The sequence below is a fragment of the Candoia aspera genome, chromosome 1 (genome assembly GCF_035149785.1).
Source record: "Candoia aspera isolate rCanAsp1 chromosome 1, rCanAsp1.hap2, whole genome shotgun sequence".
In the NCBI taxonomy this organism is placed as follows: domain Eukaryota; kingdom Metazoa; phylum Chordata; class Lepidosauria; order Squamata; family Boidae; genus Candoia; species Candoia aspera.
This window is the reverse complement of record NC_086153.1, coordinates 21,446,702-21,467,623: the sequence shown is the minus strand read 5'-3', so window position 1 is coordinate 21,467,623 and position 20,922 is coordinate 21,446,702. Positions and strand designations below refer to the sequence as shown.

Here is a 20,922-nt window from a genome sequence, read left to right as displayed (position 1 = left end):
GTATCTCCATCCCAGGTGAGGTAAGTGATGCGGTGACTGCCCTTTCTCAGTGCCTGTGGGCTGTGAGGGTCTGGATGGGGAACAACGGGCTTCAGCTGAACTTGGTAAGATGGAGTGGCTGTGGGTTGATGGCTCCTCTGTATCTGGGAAGCTGTTGTCATGAGTAAGGATGGCGAGCAGAGGGCTCCCATCCAGGCTGTAAAGCGCATGCGTAGCACTGAGGAATTAGGTAGCCATTCCAAGAGACACCGATCGGGCCCGCCTTAACCTTTGGGGTTTATATGTCTGGGTTTTTCCCACGCTGCTTCAGTTTGTTAGGATTTCCCTGTTATGTAGCAACAATAAAACACTAGAGACCTGTTCCTTGTCTCAGCGTGGTTCCTGGCTGATAGGACAGCTGTCATCTTTAGTTCTGGATGGGGTTGCATTACCCCATTCAGACCCAGTGCGTAACCTGGGGGTTCTCCTGGGATCATGGCTCCTGCTTGAAGAGCAGGTAGCAGTCGTGGCCAGAAGGGCCTTTGCAGAACTTTGTGTTGTGCACCAGTTATGCCCTCTCCTGGATCAAGATGTCCTCCAAACAGTTATTCATGCCCTGGTCATCTCCCATATAGACTATTGCAATGCACTCTACATGGGGCTACCCTTGAAGAGTATCTGGAAGCTTCAGCTGGTCCAGAATGCAGCTGTGCGGGCAGTTATTGGTGCCCCAAGATTGGCACATGTGACACCACTGCTGCATGAGCTGCACTGGGTGCCAGTTTGCCTCCAGGTCCAATTCAAGGTGTTGGTTATGACCTTTAAAGCCCTACATGGTGTGGGGCCAGGTTACCTGAGGGACCATCTCATCCCCATGACATTGACCCGTCCCACTTGGTCATGCAGAGAGGGCACTTGTGGACCCCGTCAGTAAGGGAATTCCACTTGGTGGGGTCCAGGAGGCAGGCCTTCTCTGCAGTGGCACCTGCCTTCTGGAACATTCTGCCCCAGAAGGTGAGGCAGGCCCCTTTGCTCCCAGCCTTCCAGAAGAATCTGAAGACCTGGCTCTGCCACCTCGCCTGGGATGGGAAGGGCAATAGTTCTTCCTGGGTGTGGCTGGCGCCGTAGCGCCCTCCCCACTGAATTAGATCTCATCACTACTTGGATTTTATATTTCTTTTATTCCTATTTATATTTGGCTCTTTGTACTGTATTTTACATGTTTAATGGTTTTAATTGTTAATTTTATTGTAAACTGCCCAGAGTCCCCCTTTTGGGGGAGAAGGGCGGTGATAAAAATCTGAAAAATAAAATAAACAAACAAACAAATTTATTAAAAGGCATAAATTTTCATGAGCTACAGCTCACTTCCTCAGATGCATCATCAGAAGATCAAATGAATGGAATAACATAATGTCCATTTTTTCTATTGTCAACTAATATTATTAATCATCAAACCCATATATCATAAATCTATTCTTTTCTATTTCACACAAAAAGTCCAAAAGGGGCTTCCAATTTGCCATAAAATTAGTCATGTCTTTTCTCTAATCAATGTCAATTTCGCCATCTCAGTGAATTCCATCAACTTCACCATCCATTCGCCCATTCCACCTTTAAGCATATAAAAGTATTGATGAGGTTATCATATATAAAAACAAAGTCAAATCACTTCACCAGATCACAAAAGCTTAGGCTTTTAAATAAAATTTCTTACAAAAGATACTACCCAAATCCTGATTTTTGGCTACCGTAGACAAACACAGCTCTCCTACAATGTCTTTAATAATCAAGTAAACATAGTGTTTGAACTCAATCAGTGGCTTGATTCCCACACCCGCTTTTAATCTAGTTAGTAAATATATTTGTGCGGGGGGTTGCGTAAATACTATACCCCCAAACTTAATTTAGTTTAATATAACCAGACTTGAAATGTGCAAATGCAATCTCTAATTCTTTAGGTAACTTTAGTGTGATGGCCAGAAAAACCAGTGTCAGCCTAGCCTTCCTGTTGCAGGGTAGCTGTGTTGGATGAAATGGGACACAATTACACTGCCTTTGATTTTAATCAACACAAATATGATTAATAGGAATGAATGAAAAGGTTTGACCTTCTTCCACCCATGTATTAGTGTGGGAAGTCCAAGCTTCATCTGGCAAACATGACGAGAGTGTTTGTCCACGTTCAGAAGTTCTCTTTATTTCCTTGTGAGTGGAATCATAAAACAGCAGTCCCTCGTTATATCCTTCTCCCCACCACCCCCGACGCCCTCGATTAGCTCGGGGGAGACGATCTTGTCAGTTTAATGCTTCCTTATTGTATATCAGATATACAATCATCTTTCCAGTAACCCTAATGCTTTCTTTCTCCTCTGGTCCCTCTTCCCTTTATTGCCTTCGGAAGTTTTTTTCTCATTAGTCTCTCTGCTCATTCTCCCGATTTTTCCCCTCATCTGATTGTCGTAGGGAATCCGGCTGGTCTCCTGCGCCAATTTTCGTGCAGTGCAAGATCAGCGCGGACACGATCGTGATGGAAATGAATGAAGATTCAATAAAGGTGAGTTAGTCCCTTACAAGGAAACGCTCGGGAAAGATCGCCGCGGACTCTTCCCTTCCCTCTCCAGAAAAGGGAAGGAGAGCCACTGTGAAATGGCATTAGAAGTGGGAGAATCGCAAGGCCGCTCTTCAGCGAGCACTTGAACCCGGCAGTCCTGGCACAGCAGATCGGACTTCGGGCCTCTTTCGCCTCCCGCCGGGTGGGATGAACGGGAATGCCCATCCCAAAGATGGCCGCAGCGGCTGACGGAAAAAAGGCGCCCGCCTATTACAAATGGGGCGGTGCCTGTCCTTCTGGGCTGAGTTCGCCTCGTTAGCCCTAGCAGCGCCTTCCTTGCCTGGCCGCCGGCTGAATCTGACTCCCGCCGACGAGGAGGACAAAGTCAAGACGATGCTGGGACTGTCGCTGTTGGTGGGCTTCAGCACCGGTTGGCTCCTGTACTATTGGGTGTGCGTCCCCAAGGTCAGCCTTAAGCACTGGCGCTGCAGCTTCTCTGGGCACCCTTGCGGGGATGGGGCGGGCAGGAAAAGTTCCGAGGCGATGGAGTGGAGCCTGTTTGCACGCGAGGGGCGAAGCGGCTTTTGCCTTTTTTCCCTTTTCTTTCTTCGGGGGCGACGGAAAATGAAAACGACGCTGAATTTCCCTGGAGTTTATCAGAGGGTTCCCACCAAGCTCCAAAAGGGAGCCCCACGAAAGGGGGCGTAGGGTCTCTGGAGGCCCAGCTTCAGATGTTTTCCTGTCTTTCTGTTGGCCCCCAAAGCAAGGTTCTTTCTCTGACCCCCGTTTTCTATCCTTTCTGCTTTTTACTGCCTTACTACCGGGGGTGCCCCTGTGGGAGCTTGCCAGAAAGCCACTAAAATGAAGCATTCTGCACTTACAAGTTGTAATTTCTGCTCTTGCTAGAGCAGTGTTTCTCAACCTTGGCAACTTTAAGATATGTGGACTTCAACTCCCAGAATTCTGGGAGTTGAAGTCCACATATCTTAAAGTTGCCAAGGTTGAGAACCATTGTGCTATAGGAATAATTAGGGACAGAAACTCTCCACTTGCTTTCTTGCTTTCCCCTGCCCACTCCTTTCTCTCCTTCATTTTAATTGTCAGATGTTGGCTTGTTCTGGCCAACATACAATTGCCTTTATGTAGTTTTATTTTTTCTATGGAATATACATTTCCACCTCATTCAGGGATGTCCAAGCTGGTCTTTGGTCGATTTTTATCATACCTCTAGCCAAAACCTTGGCAGGTATTTTGTTTGTTTGCAGTTAGCCCTTCCTGTGGGTGGAGGCATGCTTGCTTTTGCTGCAAGGTGTTCCTGGGGAGAGGCCTTTGCAGCTTGGCTAATTCACATTATAAATAGTTCATTTAGATGTTTATCCTGCTTTTATTTTGTACAACTGAAGGCAACATACATAATGCTCCCTCCTGTTTTCCCCCCAGCAACCATGCTGTGAGGTGGGCTGGGCTGGGCTGGGCTGAAAGAATGCCTGGCCCCAAGTCATCCAGCCAGTTTCCAAGCCAAAGGGAGTTGTTTTCTTTTTTAAATTTGCTGGTCATTGACTATTTTTTAAAATTTGCTGGTTACTACTACTACTTAACTGCTACACCAAACCGGGTCTCGGGAACATGCTGGCCTAGACAGCTGGACCAGTGCCCCATCAAAAGCCAAGAAGCCCTAGACAGTCCCCATTAGGAAGGCTAAACTCCATTTCACACACTCAAGCCTGCCACAAAAGACATTAGCCTTGATATCCAGGGGGAAACCCATGCAGAGTTCACCATTTCACACTCAGTTGAACCCTGTATTACAGGTTTAAATTTTAAGAAACCAAAGCCATTTACAGTATAAGGACAAACTAATTGCCTGCTGAGAAGCAGATCCTAGGATCCTATTACAAAATCTGTGCCTTCATTGTTATGGCTGTAGGGTTGCTAAATTAGGGCATATCTTTCAGAGGGATCAGCTTAACTCCCTCCCAGAAACTGGCAGCTCTGACACTAATGACCCTCAAAAATAATTCCACAGGTGACTATTATCACTGTAATCTTGATTTGCTTGCCTACACATACCTGTATATCTATATTATGCAAGAATAGCCCTGCTGGATCAGGCCAATCTCCATCTTCAGTAGTTTGTTGTGTTGGCTACTGTGGAAGTTGCCAACCAGTTGCCTCTGGGATGCTCACAAGCCGGAGAGGCAGACATGCCCCTCTCAGCCATTATTCATTCGCAGCTTGTGGTTGGGAGCAGGCAAGCCCCAACCCTGAGATGACACTAAGTCTTCCAGTCCAAGGACCCTTAACAGGCTTCCCTTCCGTGAATGTATCCAATCCCCCTTTAAAGCCATCTATTAGTGGTCATCACCACATCTTGTGGGAATGAGTTTCATAAATCAATTATCTGCTGGGTGAAGAAGTGCTTCCTTTTGTCTGTTCTAAATCTTTTCCCAACCAGCCTCATTAGATGGCTTCTGGTCCTAGCATTTTGAGAGAGGAGGTAAAACTTATCCTTGTCCATTCTTTTTATATGCTTCAGTCAGTTAAGGCAACGGGCTAGAAACCAGGAGACTGAGAGTTCCAGTCCCGCCTTAGACATGAAAGCCGGCTGGGTGACCTTGGGCCAGTCACACACTCTCAGCCCAACCCACCTCGCGGGGTTGTTGTGGTGAAAACAGGAGGAGGAAGGAGTATTAGGTATGTTCGCCGCCTTGAGTTATTTATAAAAATAAAGGCGGGATAGTAAATAAATAGATAAGTCATAACCCCCCTCAGTCACTGTTTTTCCAAGCTGGAGAGTCCCAGCCATTCTAGACTTTCTTCATGGGGAAGGCGTTTCAGCCCTTTGATCAATTTGGCCGCTTTCTACTGTACATTCTGAAGCTCTGTTATATCTTACAATTAAAATATCATATAAACCTTTCATTAGCTACTTGTAGTACTGAGAGGAGGTTTTTTTGCGGGGGGGGGGACACTTTCTTCTAGTTTATGCTTTCCTGCCTTGTTGCTTCAGTGTGATTCATCTTTTTCACAGGCAGCTAGATGAGTAGCTGTTCTTCCCCAGATGTTGAGGGACAGTGGGAGACATCTTGAGTTTGGTTTGCTTTGCAAGCCCTTTATGATTCCACCTGTTCCTTTGCAGCACCCACTACTGGTAGCTTGTCAGCCTTTCCAGGCCTTCTTGGAGAAATATTGTCCCATTGTGAAGGAGACGTTCTACCCTACACCATGGTGCTTTGAGGGTCGGCTTCAGACCATTGTCCGTGTCTTTATCAAATCCTGCCCATTTGTCTCCTACCGCAGGTGGGTCCACTGTGAGGGAGGGAGGCCACTGTTACTTCTGGGCACTGTTGGGTTGGGGCAGTGGATGTGACCTTAAGTGCCACTCTGTCCACATTGCCTTGTCTTTTCACTTCTCATTCAGTGAACTGCTACAAACTGCAGATGGAGGACAGCTGTTCCTGGACTGGGCTGATCCTGAGGAAGGAAGCACTTGCCACCCTGACCCAGAAAATTGCCCCATTGTCCTGTTTTTGCCAGGCTTGACAGGCAACAGCCAAGAGACGTATATTCTGCATTTGGTATGCAGGACTCAGTGCCAGGGCTACAGGTGAGAATAACAAAAAAAACACCACCACCTGTGGCTTTGAGACTTGGAGAACTGGATTCCTTGCCACTTTGGGTCAAGTGTTACATTCATTTGGGAGTCCAGTTCTGTTTGAGGGCTAATAAGTAGAGGGGCTGTGTCAAAATGAAGAATGGTGTCTTCTCATGGAAACCACCCTTCTCCCTTCCAGGGCTGTTGTGTTTAATAATCGAGGGTGCAAAGGAGAAGAGCTGCTGGTAAGTGCTATTGCAGTCTAGCACAGACTTGCCTTTGTGTGTATATGTTGGCAGTTACATGCTTTGTAACTTCATGGGGAGGGAGGACCTGTCTGTCACAGCTGACCCATAGGTATGTATGCCTCTCTCTTTTAGAAGAGGCAGCTCTTTGTTGCTGTTCTGGGATTGCTTCTGGGTCCCCCATCCATGTCCCTCTCTCTTCTTTTCAGACGCACCGGGCTTACTGTGCCACCAATACTGAGGACTTAGAGCTTGTGGTGGGCCACATCAAGTGCCAGTTCCCTTGTGCACCATTGATGGCGGTTGGCATTTCTCTCGGCGGGTGAGGTTCAGGTTGGGCAAAGGAAGGGAAAATGGGGAGGCACATTTTTCTGGCCCCAGGGAGCACACCTGGAGGCAGCATCTGAATGCGTATGTGTGTGTATACACACACACAGAAATATAGATAGATAGATATAGATTAGATAGATATAGGTATGGATATGGATAGATAGATATAGGACGGGATGAGCAATCCTCAGGTTCTGTATGGTTTCTAGCATCCATTTTGTGGACTTAGAGCGTTTCTAGATTGCACCACCAATATTTAACAGCACAATTTTCAGTAGCCTGAATTCCTCCAGTTTCCTAAAATAAGGGGCACCATGTGCACATGAAAACTTGATACACCTATTGGGCTTCTTTAAACTCCCCAACCCAACACCCTATCAACAGAGCCAAAAAGTTTTGCCCTGCGTATTCTGATGAAGTCAACTCATCATGAACCATGCCTCCAACAGCACTTGGAGGCTTAAAAACAAACAATGAAGATGTGACCATCAGCCACAAAAAGTTCACTGTCTTGACCTAAAGATGCCATGAAAAGAAAAGGGTTGGGCCTTAAATGAGCTTTCTGCTTATAGCCTCTCAAGAACTTTTAAAAAGGCTTGCAGCACAGAAGCTCTGATTGTACTGTATCTTCAGCCTAGTTCTTGTCCATCTCAAGCTCATAATAAGGCACCAACCTCTACTAAATATGACTTTCCCTACCGATCTAAAAAGCCTCTATCCAACCTTCTGAGGGTAGCTTTGCTTTCCTCCTTTGGGACAATGCTGTTTGCCATGCCTACCCCATAAATTGCATCATACATTGATTGTTTGCAAGGTATGGCCACAAGTATGACTTCAGCAGCACGGTATTCCCTGATTTTCATCAGTCTTTATAAATTGCCATAAGCACTTTTTTTTTAGGTGGGAAGCAATGTAGAACAAAAGTGCAAAAGCTGGCTTGCAGCTAAACAAACCAAGATTATGGCAATCAGCTTGACTGATAACTGGCAAATAGAGGGAGAAAACGTAGAGGCAGTGAAAGACTTTGTATTTCTAGGTGCAAAGATTACTGCAGATGCTGACTGCAGTCAGGAAATCAGAAGATGCTTAATCCTTGGGAGAAGAGCAATGACAAATCTCAATAAAATAGTTAAGAGCAGAGACATCACACTGACAACAAAGGTCCGCATAGTTAAAGCAATGGTGTTCCCCGTAGTAACATATGGCTGCGAGAGCTGGACCATAAGGAAGGCTGAGAGAAGGAAGATCGATGCTTTTGAACTGTGGTGTTGGAGGAAGATTCTGAGAGTGCCTTGGACTGCAAGAAGATCAAACCAGTCCATCCTCCAGGAAATAAGGCCAGACTGCTCACTTGAGGGAATGATATTAAAGGCAAAACTGAAATACTTTGGCCACATAATGAGAAGACAGGACACCCTGGAGAAGATGCTGATGCTAGGGAGAGTGGAAGGCAAAAGAAGAGGGGCCGACCAAGGGCAAGATGGATGGATGATATTCTAGAGGTGACGGACTCGTCCCTGGGGGAGCTGGGGGTGTTGACGACCGACAAGAAGCTCTGGCGTGGGCTGGTCCATGAAGTCACGAAGAGTCGGAAGCAACTGAACGAATAAACAACAAAACAATGTAGAACAAAGTGCATCACACTTTGATCGTTTGCAAGGTATAGGCAAGGGAATGACTTCAGCAGCACTGTTTATTTCCTGATTTTTGTCAGTCTTTGTAAATGGCCATAAGCACTTTTTTTTTAGGTGAGAAGCAATGTAGAACAAAGTGATTTTTTTAAAAAGCTGTAAAGCACAGTAGTCTGTTGCAATACAGTAATCTTCCCAATGAAAATGCAGGTCTCATTCCTCCTCGTATTGATTCTCCAGTACACTCAGACCTTCCATTCCTGCTGATGGAGCCCAGCAAGATGATGTTTTGTTAGCTTTTTCAGTGGTCTTTCCTCATCCCCATGCAGTCTGGGGGCTAAGCTGCAGATATAGAACAGGATGTGCAACCTTTGGGGCCGATGATTTAACGACAACGGAGCAGGAATGGCTGATTTGGGAACTTTTTTCTGCATGTGCAAGAGCAAAATCAGTGCTTAAACCAGAGGCACTTTATCCCTTAATTTTTCCAAGGATCAGGCTAATTTTGTTACGATTCAGGAGCTTTTAAGGATTTTGTTTTTAATCCATTCAGTCGTGTCCGATTCTCAGAGACTGCCTGGACAAGTCCCTGCAGTTTTCTCAGCAAGGTTTTTCAGAAGTGGTTTGCCACGGCCTCCTTCCTAAGGAACTTAAGGAATAAAGCAGATATAAATGCTTGTGGCACCCATTTCAACCCTTAGCCCTCTCATGGGAAAAAAATCAAAACGAAAGTGTTGGAGGCTGCAGATAGGGTGTTGATGGCTGCATGTAGGTCAAAGGCTGCCTACTCATTTTGTAGATACTCTTTGTGGAAATACTGGAGATGAAGGTCTAAAGAGGCTTTTTTTTCCCTTCCCAGCTGCTTATGGACTGTCTGATCTTTTATCTCAGAGTTCAAGAGAGTAGCAATAGCCAATGAAACAGCTTCAGAGAACAACCTGACAGAGCACCATGTTCTTTCATGTTGGAACCAACCATGAAGCTGCAACAAAGCTTTTGAGATGGAACTTTGTCCCTACTTGATAAATCTGGATGAAAAGCAGCCCAGATGTCTGTTTGCTCAGTCATGGTGGCGGTGGATATGAGTCAGCAACACCAAACTCTCTCTTTTTTCTAGAACATCCTGTGCAAAATAGGAACTTGCCTCTGGCATTGTAAATCTCTTACTATCTTCTTACTGAGCAGATGCCTCTTGAGGTAAAAACGTTTTCTATATGCAGAGAAACCCCATCTATTACTCGTAGGTAACTATTTCAGGAGGATATATAGCCAGGACTTCTTTAGTTGGAAATGAAAACCACAGATGCAACTTGCTTGGCCAAAGGCAAGCTTTGGTGTTTCAAATCTGTTTTACCACTGACCCTAACTTGCTTATACCAGAAGGCCCTGGGGCTACTTGGCATTTTGATGAAGCAACTGAATGTGGTGTACTTCTGAAGATGCCATCATTTGAGTATTTTTAGGCCAGTTAAATATTTTAAATCTGCCTTGTTTTTTCCATTAGAAATAGATCTAGCTGAATCCATTCATAATGCTTCTGTTTTTGCACCAATAAGGAGCTATGACTCCGATGCTTTTAAACTAACAGCCAGGTCAAAAGAGAGGTGGCTATGTACTAGCAGCCAACCTGGTTGAGAAGGCTGGGGAGAATCCAGGTTTCTGAAGGGCATCAAGTTGAGGGAAGCTGTCCAGTGGGAACTTAGTACAGGTAGCTGCTGTGAAAGTAGGTCCAAATAATCTCTTAGGGGTTTCATTTTTCTCTCTCATCCTCTGCTGGAGAGGACTCTACTCCAGAAGATGAGATTTGATACTGTCTGGGGAGGAACAGCCTTTAGCTTGAATCCTTCTTTTCTGAAGAGTTCTGTGTCACTTGAAAGCTATCTTGAACTTTTATCCAGCAAAACATGTTCTTTTAATAGATTCCTGAATTGGAATTTCTTTAGGAAAGTTTAACATTTATAATGTGAGAATGGGATGGGATGGCAAAGCTTCAAGCAGGCCTTCTCTCTGCTCCCAGCTGTCTTTTGAGTAATAAATAGAAGGTCAGAGAGGGATAAGCCAGGTGTCCAGCGCTGCCCAACCCAGCCCAAATCCACTCAGACTCTCTTCTGACAGGGTCCTGGTGCTCAACTATCTGGGGCAGAAGGGACAGGAGGCTGGACTGGTGGCTGCCATGACCTGCTCAGTGAGCTGGGACTCATTTGAGACAATCTACTCCCTTGAGCAGCCCCTCAACCAATTCCTCTTCAATCAGTACATCACAGCCAACTTGTGCAAGCTGATCAAACGGTGAGTGCATGTTACAATGAGACCTTGCTTGGCTCAGGGCTGAGAAACTCGGGCAGGCAAATCCCAGCTCTGCCAACTCAGGCAGGTATCACTGCTACCTTCCAGGAAGTCTTCCTTCCCTCCCCCACTAACCCTCTTCTTCTTCCAGACACAGAAAGGTCATTGAAGAGAGATTAGATGTGGATCACGTGCTGAAGGTACCACCACTCCACCCTCCCCACCTTTCCTAACCCTGAGCTCTGCTCCATGCCTTGACCCTTATGTTGTCTCTTCTCCCCCACCCCATTTGCTCTCCCAGGCTCGCAGCATCCGGGAATTTGATGAGCGCTATACAGCTGTGGCCTTTGGTTACAAGTCATGTCAGGAGTATTACCAGGCAGCCAGTCCCTGCCAGAAGGTACATCGCTTCCACGTGCCAGTGTTGTGCCTGAATGCTTCAGATGACCCCTTCTCCCCTCAACATGGTGAGTCCTATACTTTCCCTGGGGTAGAGAAAGGCCGCTAGGGAGCCTGCTTTGATTTGTTCTGTCCTCTTCCAGCTATCCCCACAGAGACAGTGCAGCATGTGCCCACCCTGGCCCTCTTAGTGACCACACGAGGTGGCCACATTGGTTTCCTGGAAGGGCTCCTGCCTCGGCATCAGAGTTACATGGACCGTGTCTTTACCCAGTTTATGGATGCTGTTTTCAAACATCAGGAGGAACTGGCAGCTGTAGTAGCAGCCATGGAATGCCAACAGTTTGGACAGAACTTAAATACAAAGATACCCAGCACGTGATCAAGAGCCAAGATGATCCTCCTTCCCATACAGAGGGAAGGTGTGAATGTGACCTCCGTTAGAGGAGACACCTCTGAGGCAGAACTGATGGCACTACCATGCACAGTGTCGCTTCTGTCCTCCTGGGATACCTGTTCCTTTTTCCAAGGGGCTTCTAGCCAGAATCTGCTGCTATGAAGGGCAAGCACGGATGACTGTGGAGATGCTGTAATGATGATCAGCAGAATACAGGATTGCTTTCCTAATATTTTGGCATGTGGCTGTTTGTTCCAAGCATGAAGTTGGCATCAACTATTCCCTATTGTTTTAATACCTCCACCCTGGATTCTCCTGTACAGAACAGCTCTGTGTGCCTTTCTCTAAAAAATATTTGGCTAAAAGTTTAGAGAAACTGCAGGTGAAATAGTGGGTTTTAAATTGTGCCTGAGGCCATATCTTAGAATGACGCTTTGCAAAAAAGGAGATGGTTACCAGACACTTCATCCTACAATCCCCTGCCCTGTTTTCAGCCTGAATCTCTGTCAACCAGCCTCTGCTGCATTTGGGAAGGTAACTTGTTAGATACTTTAATACCATCTTCTGGAATGGTTTCTGCCTCGGGGAATAGTTAATAGTGTTTGGTCCTTTTCCTCTTCTGAAAAATCAGCTACAGTACTTCCATTGCATGAAACCTGGATCAATCTTCCCCAAGAGAGGAGACCCCAGGAGAGGGGGCCATTATTTTGGTTTTGGTAAAAGTAAAGTTCCCTTGGTCAAGCTTGAATCCTGCTGATTTTTGGCAACACAATGGGAGTGATTTGTCATTGCCCTCTTCCAGCATGATTTGTCAATTTCCTGGTCTAGCCAACAACACTGCAATTTCCTGGTGATGTCTCATCCATGTACCAATTGAACCTGCCTTACTTTTTCAAGATCAGCCAATGTTGTTCAGTTGCTGCCATCTTTTACAATAGCTTTTGGTACCTAGACCAAATCAGCCATTTCCAATAAAAGCATATATATTTCTTTTTCCCAATAAACTGAAAAACTGGGCTATTTCATTATTATACAATTGAAAAGATCACAGAAGCAGAATGAAATCGTAAAAGCTGGTCATTTAGCTAAAAAAAAAAAAAGACAGTTAATGCTCCCCCTTTCATTTTGGAGACTCAGGAAAAAGAACAGAAAAATAGTGCTGCTATATCATAATACATACCTCTTGCTCAAGTTTTCCCCGTCAGGAAATATGGCTGCAAGCAAGAATGGCAATAGCCCGGATATATGTACACTGATTCAACTGTTAAAATACGGTCCAGTAAAAGATCTGCTGCTTAAAACCCTGGAAATCATCTTCCTGTCAGCAGAGAAAGCCCTGGTAGGTAGACTACTCATCTGAATAACAGACAATGTTACGTTCTCTCAGTAGCTTCTGAATTTTTTTAAAAAGAAACTTCACTCAAACCACCAGTATCATGCAAAGCCAAGTTACATATTAGGGCAAATGTAGACTTAACTGCAGACAGACTGAGTTCACACATTGTTCTAGGCAATGACTTGCTGAACTGTGATTTACCATACTACAATTGTCTGGCTTTAAATTGTCTAAGAGAAAAACCAAAGCAGCTGTGGACTGTGATGTGTAAGCTAGGGCACAGAGTGGTGAAACCCTTCACTTGCTCTGAAGGACTCTGTGATTTTGCCAAGTCAAGGTTCCCCCACCTTCTTACGTTCCCCGCCATAAGACTTGATGCAGGAATGTATCTGATATATGGAAGAATTAACTAAACGAACATCGCCAAGCACATAGAAGTCAAAGGCCCATTCTTGAATTCACTGTCGCAGTTGTATAACAGGCTTAACCTAATGACTGAATTAAGTAACTTTCTGGTTTTGTACTACACTGAACCTTTATCTAGCCAAGTAAGTTGAGCACAAAAAGTCAGCAATAAAAAACCTTCACAATGGTGTGGTAATGCAGCCATGATCTAGTTAGTTAAGCATGGTGAGAACACAGCCAAAAAAGATTTCTATTAATATTAGAATAGAATATATGAAGGCCATGCAGCAATAAACCAACGGTGGCTGACCCTCAACAGGTATTCTGACAAAACGCAGTACTAGAACCAAGGCTTTCTCTACAATTAAGGACAAGAAACTTCAAGTTTCAGTTCATTTCATCTTAGTTATTGGCTCAGAGACTGTACCTGGACTATCAAGATTTATTCCCCCCTTTGCTTCCTGATAAAAACAAGTATTGATGCAGGATGCAAAACCACCTATCTCAGCATTCTTTTCAGGCTGTGACCATTTTGATTAATTTTTTTCGATTGGCAAATCCCAGCACACCATACCAGCAGTCATGATTCCCATATCTACAAATACATGATAACCTAATAAACTCTGGGAATTTAAAATAATTGAACAACTGTGGCATTCCAGACATCTTTCCAAGTCACAAAATAAGAAATCAACCTAATGTAAGAGGGGAGGGAAAATTTACATTGCATGGAGAAATCTGTACTGGAGAGTGCTTGGAGCCAGATGTGAGGAGGGACTGTTAATTGCTGAAAATCCTGTTTTTTTCATGAGAACAGCTACAGTTTGCCAACATAAGCAAGCTGTAAACGGAGCATGCACGCACATAGACACACACATCCTTGCTCTCTCCGTGTGTACATTCACAGTATTTTAGAGAGATTCCTGCAGTCAAGCCGTAGATGTTCTCATCCTGAAGCCTTGCTCAAGAGGGAAGGAATTCCAAAATCCCTAATCCTCTCCATCCCCTCTTCTTATGCAGCCATGGCAGAAAAATAAAAAATAGCAGCTTCATCCCTGCTAGACTTGGGAAGGCAGAGCTATTGCCCCAAATGGCAGCACCCTGGGGACTCTTCATGGAGCAGCCACAGCCTCCCTCATTTCTGGCCCCAAAGAACCCCCTTTGCAATTATGTCCTCCACCTCTGTGCAAGCCAGAAGGAAATGGAGAAGTAACCAACAAGGCAAGCAGGGAGGAGAGATTCTGCTCCATCATTGTGTTTAATAATCAAGGTGTTCAAGCCCTGCACTTAAACAGGAAACCTCTGCTCAGAAAAACAAAACTGGAATGTTTCTCGCAGATCAGTCAAAAATGGAGAAGGATCGTTCCTCCATCCCCACTCAGGGTAATGGGGTTAGACAAGAAGAGTTCAAGGCCAAAACTTGATCAACGTGAGGTGCGGCCTCCAGCTTGGCCAAGTCCACCTGACCACTCACTCTGCTAGGGCAACCCTTGCCCTGGCTTCTGAGTTCCCTCCAGTCTTTCGGGTTAGAAAGGAGAAGATGCGTCCCTTACAGAAAGGGCAGAGAAGGTCCAAGCTTTCCAGGAGCCTCACCATGAAGAAAGGTTAGAGGAAGCCTGGGAAGGCCGACTGTAGTAACAGGACTGTGCCCACAATCAGCCCAGCACAGAAGAGCAGCAGCAGCCAGATGGGGAAACTCCCTGTGAAGAGAAAGAGCGCTGAATCACCAAGAGTTTGCAGGAGGCCCCATACCAGCAGGGCAGGACTCCCTTCCACCTTTAAATGTACCCTCCCAGCTTTGAACATACGCCGGCAGGCAATCTGGTGCAGGCGGCAGCGGCTGTCAACCGCCACGCTTAGCAGGGCTGCCTCATTGCTCTTGAGCAGTTCAGGAGTCTCAGGCAGGAAGGCCACAGCGGTGACCACTATGCCATGTGCTTCCCGTACATAGTACAGCCTCTGGGGAAGTAGAAGGAACACAGAATTGGAGGCAACATGCCAGTGACTCAGGCGGCATTCAACACCATCTTTGGATTTCACCCTCTCAGGAGTAAAGGTAACCCTCCCCTTTCCCTTGGCTTTATTTACAGTGCCTGCTGCAAGGTCTTGCAGCTGCACACATACCAGCCCTACTCCAGCCGTGAGTTTGAGCCATCACAAGCATCAACATCCTCACCCCTCACTCCAGCAATGGCCTGTGCCTTGACCAGGCTTTGTGTGTGCTGGGGCTGGCCCGGCTAGCTGAGTATATATACACAACCTTGGAGGGGCATGCTCATACCTGCAAAGAAAAGGCGACGAAGATGGCAACCGAGCCTGTGACAGTGCCCAAACCCAGGAACGTGCCTGTCTCACTGAAAGCACAAAAAGAGAGCCACGTGCACTCCCCATGATACTCACACACACAATACATAGAGAAACGTGTTTCAGAGGACTAGCATTTCCTCTCAAGGCCAGGCAGACTCCAGCCTTGAAACATCTGAACTAACCCTTCTCTTCCAGATGTCTGCAAAGTCCCTTCTTGTTAATCCCACCGGCTATTAGAGGAGAAATGGATTTGAGAGGCTGCAGTTTGCTAATAAGGAGCTTCAGCTCCTTTTTGGGCAGTTGTATAACACCACCAGTTTACAACATACAGGCTATGTTCATAGGACACAATGAACCACAAGTGACCCAAGCATCCTTTAGCTTCACATATTGTGCCAATCCAGTCTATATGGTTAAATTCATGGTTCAGTGTATTGTGCAAAAGCAGAAAATTTGCAGAACAGCATTGTTCAGTCATCCTTAGGTTCAGGGTGTATGCAAACAGAACCAGGGTTCCTCTCTCTTCTGTGAAGGAGGAACACAGAAAAATAACACTTACAAGAGAAGTTCTCACCTGACAGAGAGGCAGGAAATGACCTCATTGCCACAGGGACGGGTGAGCAGGGGCAAGAAACTATGTCCATCCCACTTGGTGATGTAGCAGGGAAGTGGACGTCGCTCACGCTTGTAGGGGATCTGCACAGTGTACAGTCGCAGTGCCTTGGCTTGATCTTCAACTGTACCAAATCTGTGGCAGAAGGGAGAAGCATCCCCATAGAAAGCACGCACATGTGGCCCAGGCCAACCATCCTGATATTCCCCTTACCTGCAAGACTGGTAGCGGTAGGCCTTGTCAGGGATGCCTGGAAGATTCTCATTCCAACGCAGACCTGTCACCATCTGATCTCGTTGCCACACACAGCACTGAAAGTCCCGTCCCACCGTCACCACCTGTAGAGATGCAATACCATGAGCAGCCATGACACCCACCACAGCCACCACTATCTCTTGTCCATAAAAACAATTCTACCCAGACAAAGGTAGAGGAGTTCCCAACGATTCCACTGTGCTTCATCAAGCCTTTTAGATAAGAGTGACCACTATAGTCAAACTGTTCTTTATCTTATTTATTTTATTTCCTATCCCGCCTCTATTGTTTTTATAAATACCTCAAGGCGGCGAACATACCTAATACTCCTTCCTCCTATTTTCTCCACAACAAGAACATGTTCTCACGTATTTGCTTGTCTCTGAATGTTTTCCTCCCTTCTATGGTTCCTTGCAACTAACAAGGCTAGCAAGCAACCAAAAATCTGATACTGGTGTCTGATGGATCTGAAATCCCTTCCCAGCTTTCAGTGGTATGCATGCTTCGTACCCAGCAGCAGGGGGTTTGTGACATGTTTCTGGCAATCGCTACTTTTAAAAACCTATTCCTTTTATTTTGATTTCAGAAACAGTTCTGGGTAATGGAAAGCTTGCTCCAAAGACTTTAAATACTGCCTAGTCATTATGGAAATACTGCATTTCCTTTGCTTTCTGTGCCTTTTCTTTCTTTCTGTGTCTTTTCTTTGTCAGCCTTTCCTTACTCCAGAAAGTAGCAGAAAATGCTGTGGACTGTCAGAGGCAGCTACATAATCCAATGATGCTCCACTCCAAGGCTATTCAACTTGCCTAGATGAAGAAAGATGTGTAATTCCTTTCACATTACTCTCTCAAACAAAGGCTATTCACCTATAGCACTAAACCAGGATTTGTTTCACCACAGTTAACTAACTAATCTATAATTGCCTAGATTCACATCAGCATGAAAGCCTCCTGGGTGACTTTGGGCACTCTCTCTCAGCCTAACCCACCTCACAGGATTGTTGTTGTGGGGAAAATAGGAGGATGGGGGCCAGGCTTGGTATTTTGAGGGTGTCCCATGGCAAAGTAATGATACAAAGTGGAGAAAGACAAGCTTTTCTGAGGTTTTTTTCCTTTGGAAATGGAAAAATCCCATACGCTCCCCTGTTGTGGCAATCTTTTCATTAATTATCCTACTATTCCACTACCACAATTAAACCGCCAAGGATTTAGAAATCCTTTCAGACTTGAAGGTAACAGTAAAATGTGGGGAACGTTCAGGATAGCACAAACATTTGACTAATGCAGGAGCAAAGAACTGAATTTGTTGTAAACTGCCCAGAGTCCTCCCCAGTGGCTAAATTTAATAAATAAATTAGTTTGTATTAAATAACTTTAAAAAGAAATGGGTTTTAAAAACTGTTATACTTACTTGTGCAAAGTCCTAGTAATTTCTACCACACATCCTTCCAGAAACTATTCCTAACCCTGCCTCCCTGGGCCATCTTCAGTCCTGGCCTAGCACCTGCACCTCCCAAACGCTTCTGTCCTCTAGCTCCCTCCTCCTGCTGGAAGATAATCTGGGAAAAATGCCCAATGTTGCCTTTCCCTGATTGGGCATCGCTCCATCCAATCATCCCAGGGACTATTTTGTTTTATAAATTATTTCATTATCTTTTCTGTGTTTCCCACCTCAGACTGGTAGGAAACCTTGCCATTGATTTTTGGAGACAGATGGAGCTGAAAAATCAGGTGGGACTGCAGCAGCACTAGGGCCTCAAATTGACCACTATTATGCTAAAACTCAAACCATGGCTTAAACAACACAGCCACAAAAAAGACAAACCATATTTTGGCTTAGCTCAATGTGCAAATCAAAGTGAAGATGGGACCTTGAAAGTGTTTCTCATTGCAAAGAGAAATATTCAAAAGACCATTCCAACTGGGACCATAGGCCACTAAGGGCCATCAGCACCTCAAATCACTTCCCTGAACAAGCAGTAGAAACAAAAGAAACCCAATCCTCTCACCTTGTTATCAGGACTCAGAGCTATATCCTCTATCTCGCCATTGTGTGCCTGGAATTCAAGAGTTTTCTTCATACTGGGAAACTGTGGAAGGTGTGAGAGAGATTTGCCATCATGTCCACTCCCACACTCCTAATCCACAGAAGGAGTGCCTCCCAACCCAAAGTCCTTCTCTTCCTCTCTCCACCATTGTAGAACCAAACCAAAGCGTGGCCCCCCAACACACAGTGGACCATTTCTCCATCTCCCCAAATAGGTTACCTCCCAAACTCGTAGGAATCCATCCACACCACCAGTAGCCAGGAGTGTATAATCATCACTGAAGCACACAGCTTTCTGCAAGGCATCTGGGCTGGTGTCTGTCTGGACACAGTGCAAGGTTTCCACCGCCACCTCCTTCATCTCACTATGCATGCTGCCATTGCTTTTCTCACTGGGGATGGGGGCCTTGCGCCTCCGCAGATCCTTATCACCAGCACCTAGGAGCACAGTGGCACATAAGGAACTATTCTACAAACCCCTCTGACCAAAGGGTCCCAAGTTTCCTGGCTGTACTGCAGATCTGGGGTGTTTTCAGCATTGGCAGGATTTTCAACATGTTGCCGTTTCCACAGGACATTTACTTTTACACTGCTATTGTTCTCGGCCTTAGCATATTAGGAATTCAGCTCTGTAGCTAAATAAGTGTTAGGCGCTCACCTGCTTTATTGGGAGCGCTATCGCCGCTGTTGCCATCTGTTTTCTGTCCGGATTTAAAGAGGCGGAAACTCAAGATGTGGCAAGTAGCATCCTGCCCTGCAGCAATGACATTTCCTGCCAGCGCCATAGTCATGGTGGCCCGGGTCTCTGTGTCATGAGCATGCAGCAGTGAGGCAGATAATTTGCCTTCTCTCCAATCCAGCTGCAAGAAATGCTTGGGGAACAAAGCAGGGAAAGGAAGGCTGAAGCACCAAAAAAGCCTGCAAAATGGCCTTCCTTCTCTCTACCCAAGGGCGAATCTTGCCAGGGATGACAAGATTTGCCCTTCCTAACCAATATGCCAAAGAGTATGCACACAGTGGGTACAACTTTCCCCCTTTTCTTCAAGCATGGTTTCACCCTTGCTTGAAAGGACAACCCCAGTACCTGCATAGCCACTCTCTCCCCCAAACCTTGAGATCCTTTTCATGTTTCCCTTTAGAGTCCATATAATGCTCTCCACCCCGCCACCATTCCAAGGAGGCAAGCTTGACTCCCAGCTTCATGCGTCTCTTCACGGATAATTGTACCGCGCACTTCAAAAGGCAGCTTCAGTCAATGCTGCCCAAACCTTGTTCTGACAGCCGCAGCGAACATCACTGCCCTCCCCATTCCTAACCCGGGTGATGGATGGGTTCAGCTCTGGGGGCGAGAGGGGAGCTCCCGGCCAAAGGCACATAAGTCGAATCGGGGGCAGGGTGAGGGGTGCAGCCTATTCCCTTACTCTCCGTACCAGGCCGTTCGTGATCCCCGTCTTGGCAGCGCCGCCTCCCCCCGCGATCAGCGCCAAGCCAGCTTCACGGTGTATGCGCAGGGCATAGAGCGGGAACGGAGCCCGGTAGAGCTCGGGCGGCCGGCGAGGGGGCATGGCTGGGTCAGCGAAGCCGCGGTCAGCGGGGTCAAAGGTCAACTCATGCCAATTCCGCACTAAGTTGTTCCTTCCTCGACTCCCCTCCGCTCAAGTGTAGCCCTCTGCACAACGACGCTTTGATCTCGGCTGGGCAGGCGCAGATCCGAGTTCCTCGACGTTGCGCAGGCGCAGAATTCTCAGCACACGTCGGCACAAGAACAACCGGCCGGCGATCAAACCTCCGGTCGCATGACCGTCAAAAGAACGTCCGCGTCGTCGCCGCCGCTTGGCGTCTGTAGTCAGGGCGGAAGCCGGGCAAATCACGCGGTGTTTAAGAAGCAGGAGCACGTTAGTGACTTCAGCTCCATTTTCTCCTTGGGGAAGGGCTTAAGAAGTTGTAAAGCAGTGGGGCAGTTACCGGAATTACCATGCTAACCTCCGCGCGTGCGGATCATGTACTTTGCACGATCCGCATGCGTTCATATATTGTACCAGCAAACGTTCCCATGAGCAGAATTAGACGCGTGTTTTTCTGTTGCGTTCCCGTGGGCTTACCTAATGAATCTTTGAGCACATTCCGCAGCGTTTGCATGCAGTCTTTCCTCTTAACCTTCTCCCTGATGTTGTGACTGCTCTGACTGATTTAGACTATATGCTCCTTGGGATTTCTTGTTTTTGAATCTTAAGATGATGTAGCTACTGTAAAAAAATTTTAAAAATGCATTTAAATCTGTGAGACCAGTTTGACCATCTTCTAAAAAAAGCCCCTAGACTCAAAGAGCAAACAAAAACTACAGTGCTATATGTACATCCCTGCCTGGCAGTACCAGGTCACCCTAAATAGGACTGCTGGATACCAATCAGCAGATGCAATAACTGTGGAGAAATATTGACGTTTTGCAACCCCTATCGCCATGAGGTAATCACTAATATATACTCCTATCTGTGTTTGGTCAGACTTGCTTCAAATCTTCCTCCAACAACACTTCAGGTGTTT

General features: G+C 46.1%; 2 protein-coding genes across 2 annotated transcripts; one reads left to right on the top strand and one right to left on the bottom strand.

The window, feature by feature from the left end:
- The first annotated feature begins 2,700 nt into the window (after positions 1-2,700).
- Positions 2,701-12,157, top strand: ABHD1 (abhydrolase domain containing 1). Its single transcript, XM_063299863.1, has 9 exons — positions 2,701-2,998; positions 5,673-5,833; positions 5,955-6,140; positions 6,328-6,373; positions 6,583-6,695; positions 10,450-10,623; positions 10,772-10,820; positions 10,922-11,087; positions 11,163-12,157. Exons 1-9 carry the CDS (start codon positions 2,810-2,812, stop codon positions 11,399-11,401), a joined length of 1,323 nt encoding a protein of 440 aa, XP_063155933.1. The 5' UTR covers positions 2,701-2,809; the 3' UTR covers positions 11,402-12,157.
- Positions 12,158-14,396: 2,239 nt separating this feature from the next.
- Positions 14,397-20,049, bottom strand: PREB (prolactin regulatory element binding). The gene is made up of 9 exons (XM_063299853.1): positions 19,809-20,049; positions 19,037-19,250; positions 18,599-18,816; positions 18,341-18,421; positions 16,291-16,415; positions 16,039-16,212; positions 15,439-15,511; positions 14,966-15,116; positions 14,397-14,857 (listed from the first exon to the last, which is right to left on the bottom strand). The coding sequence occupies exons 1-9, from the start codon at positions 19,941-19,943 to the stop codon at positions 14,763-14,765; spliced, it is 1,266 nt and encodes a 421-aa protein (XP_063155923.1). The 5' UTR covers positions 19,944-20,049; the 3' UTR covers positions 14,397-14,762.
- Positions 20,050-20,922: the final 873 nt, after the last annotated feature.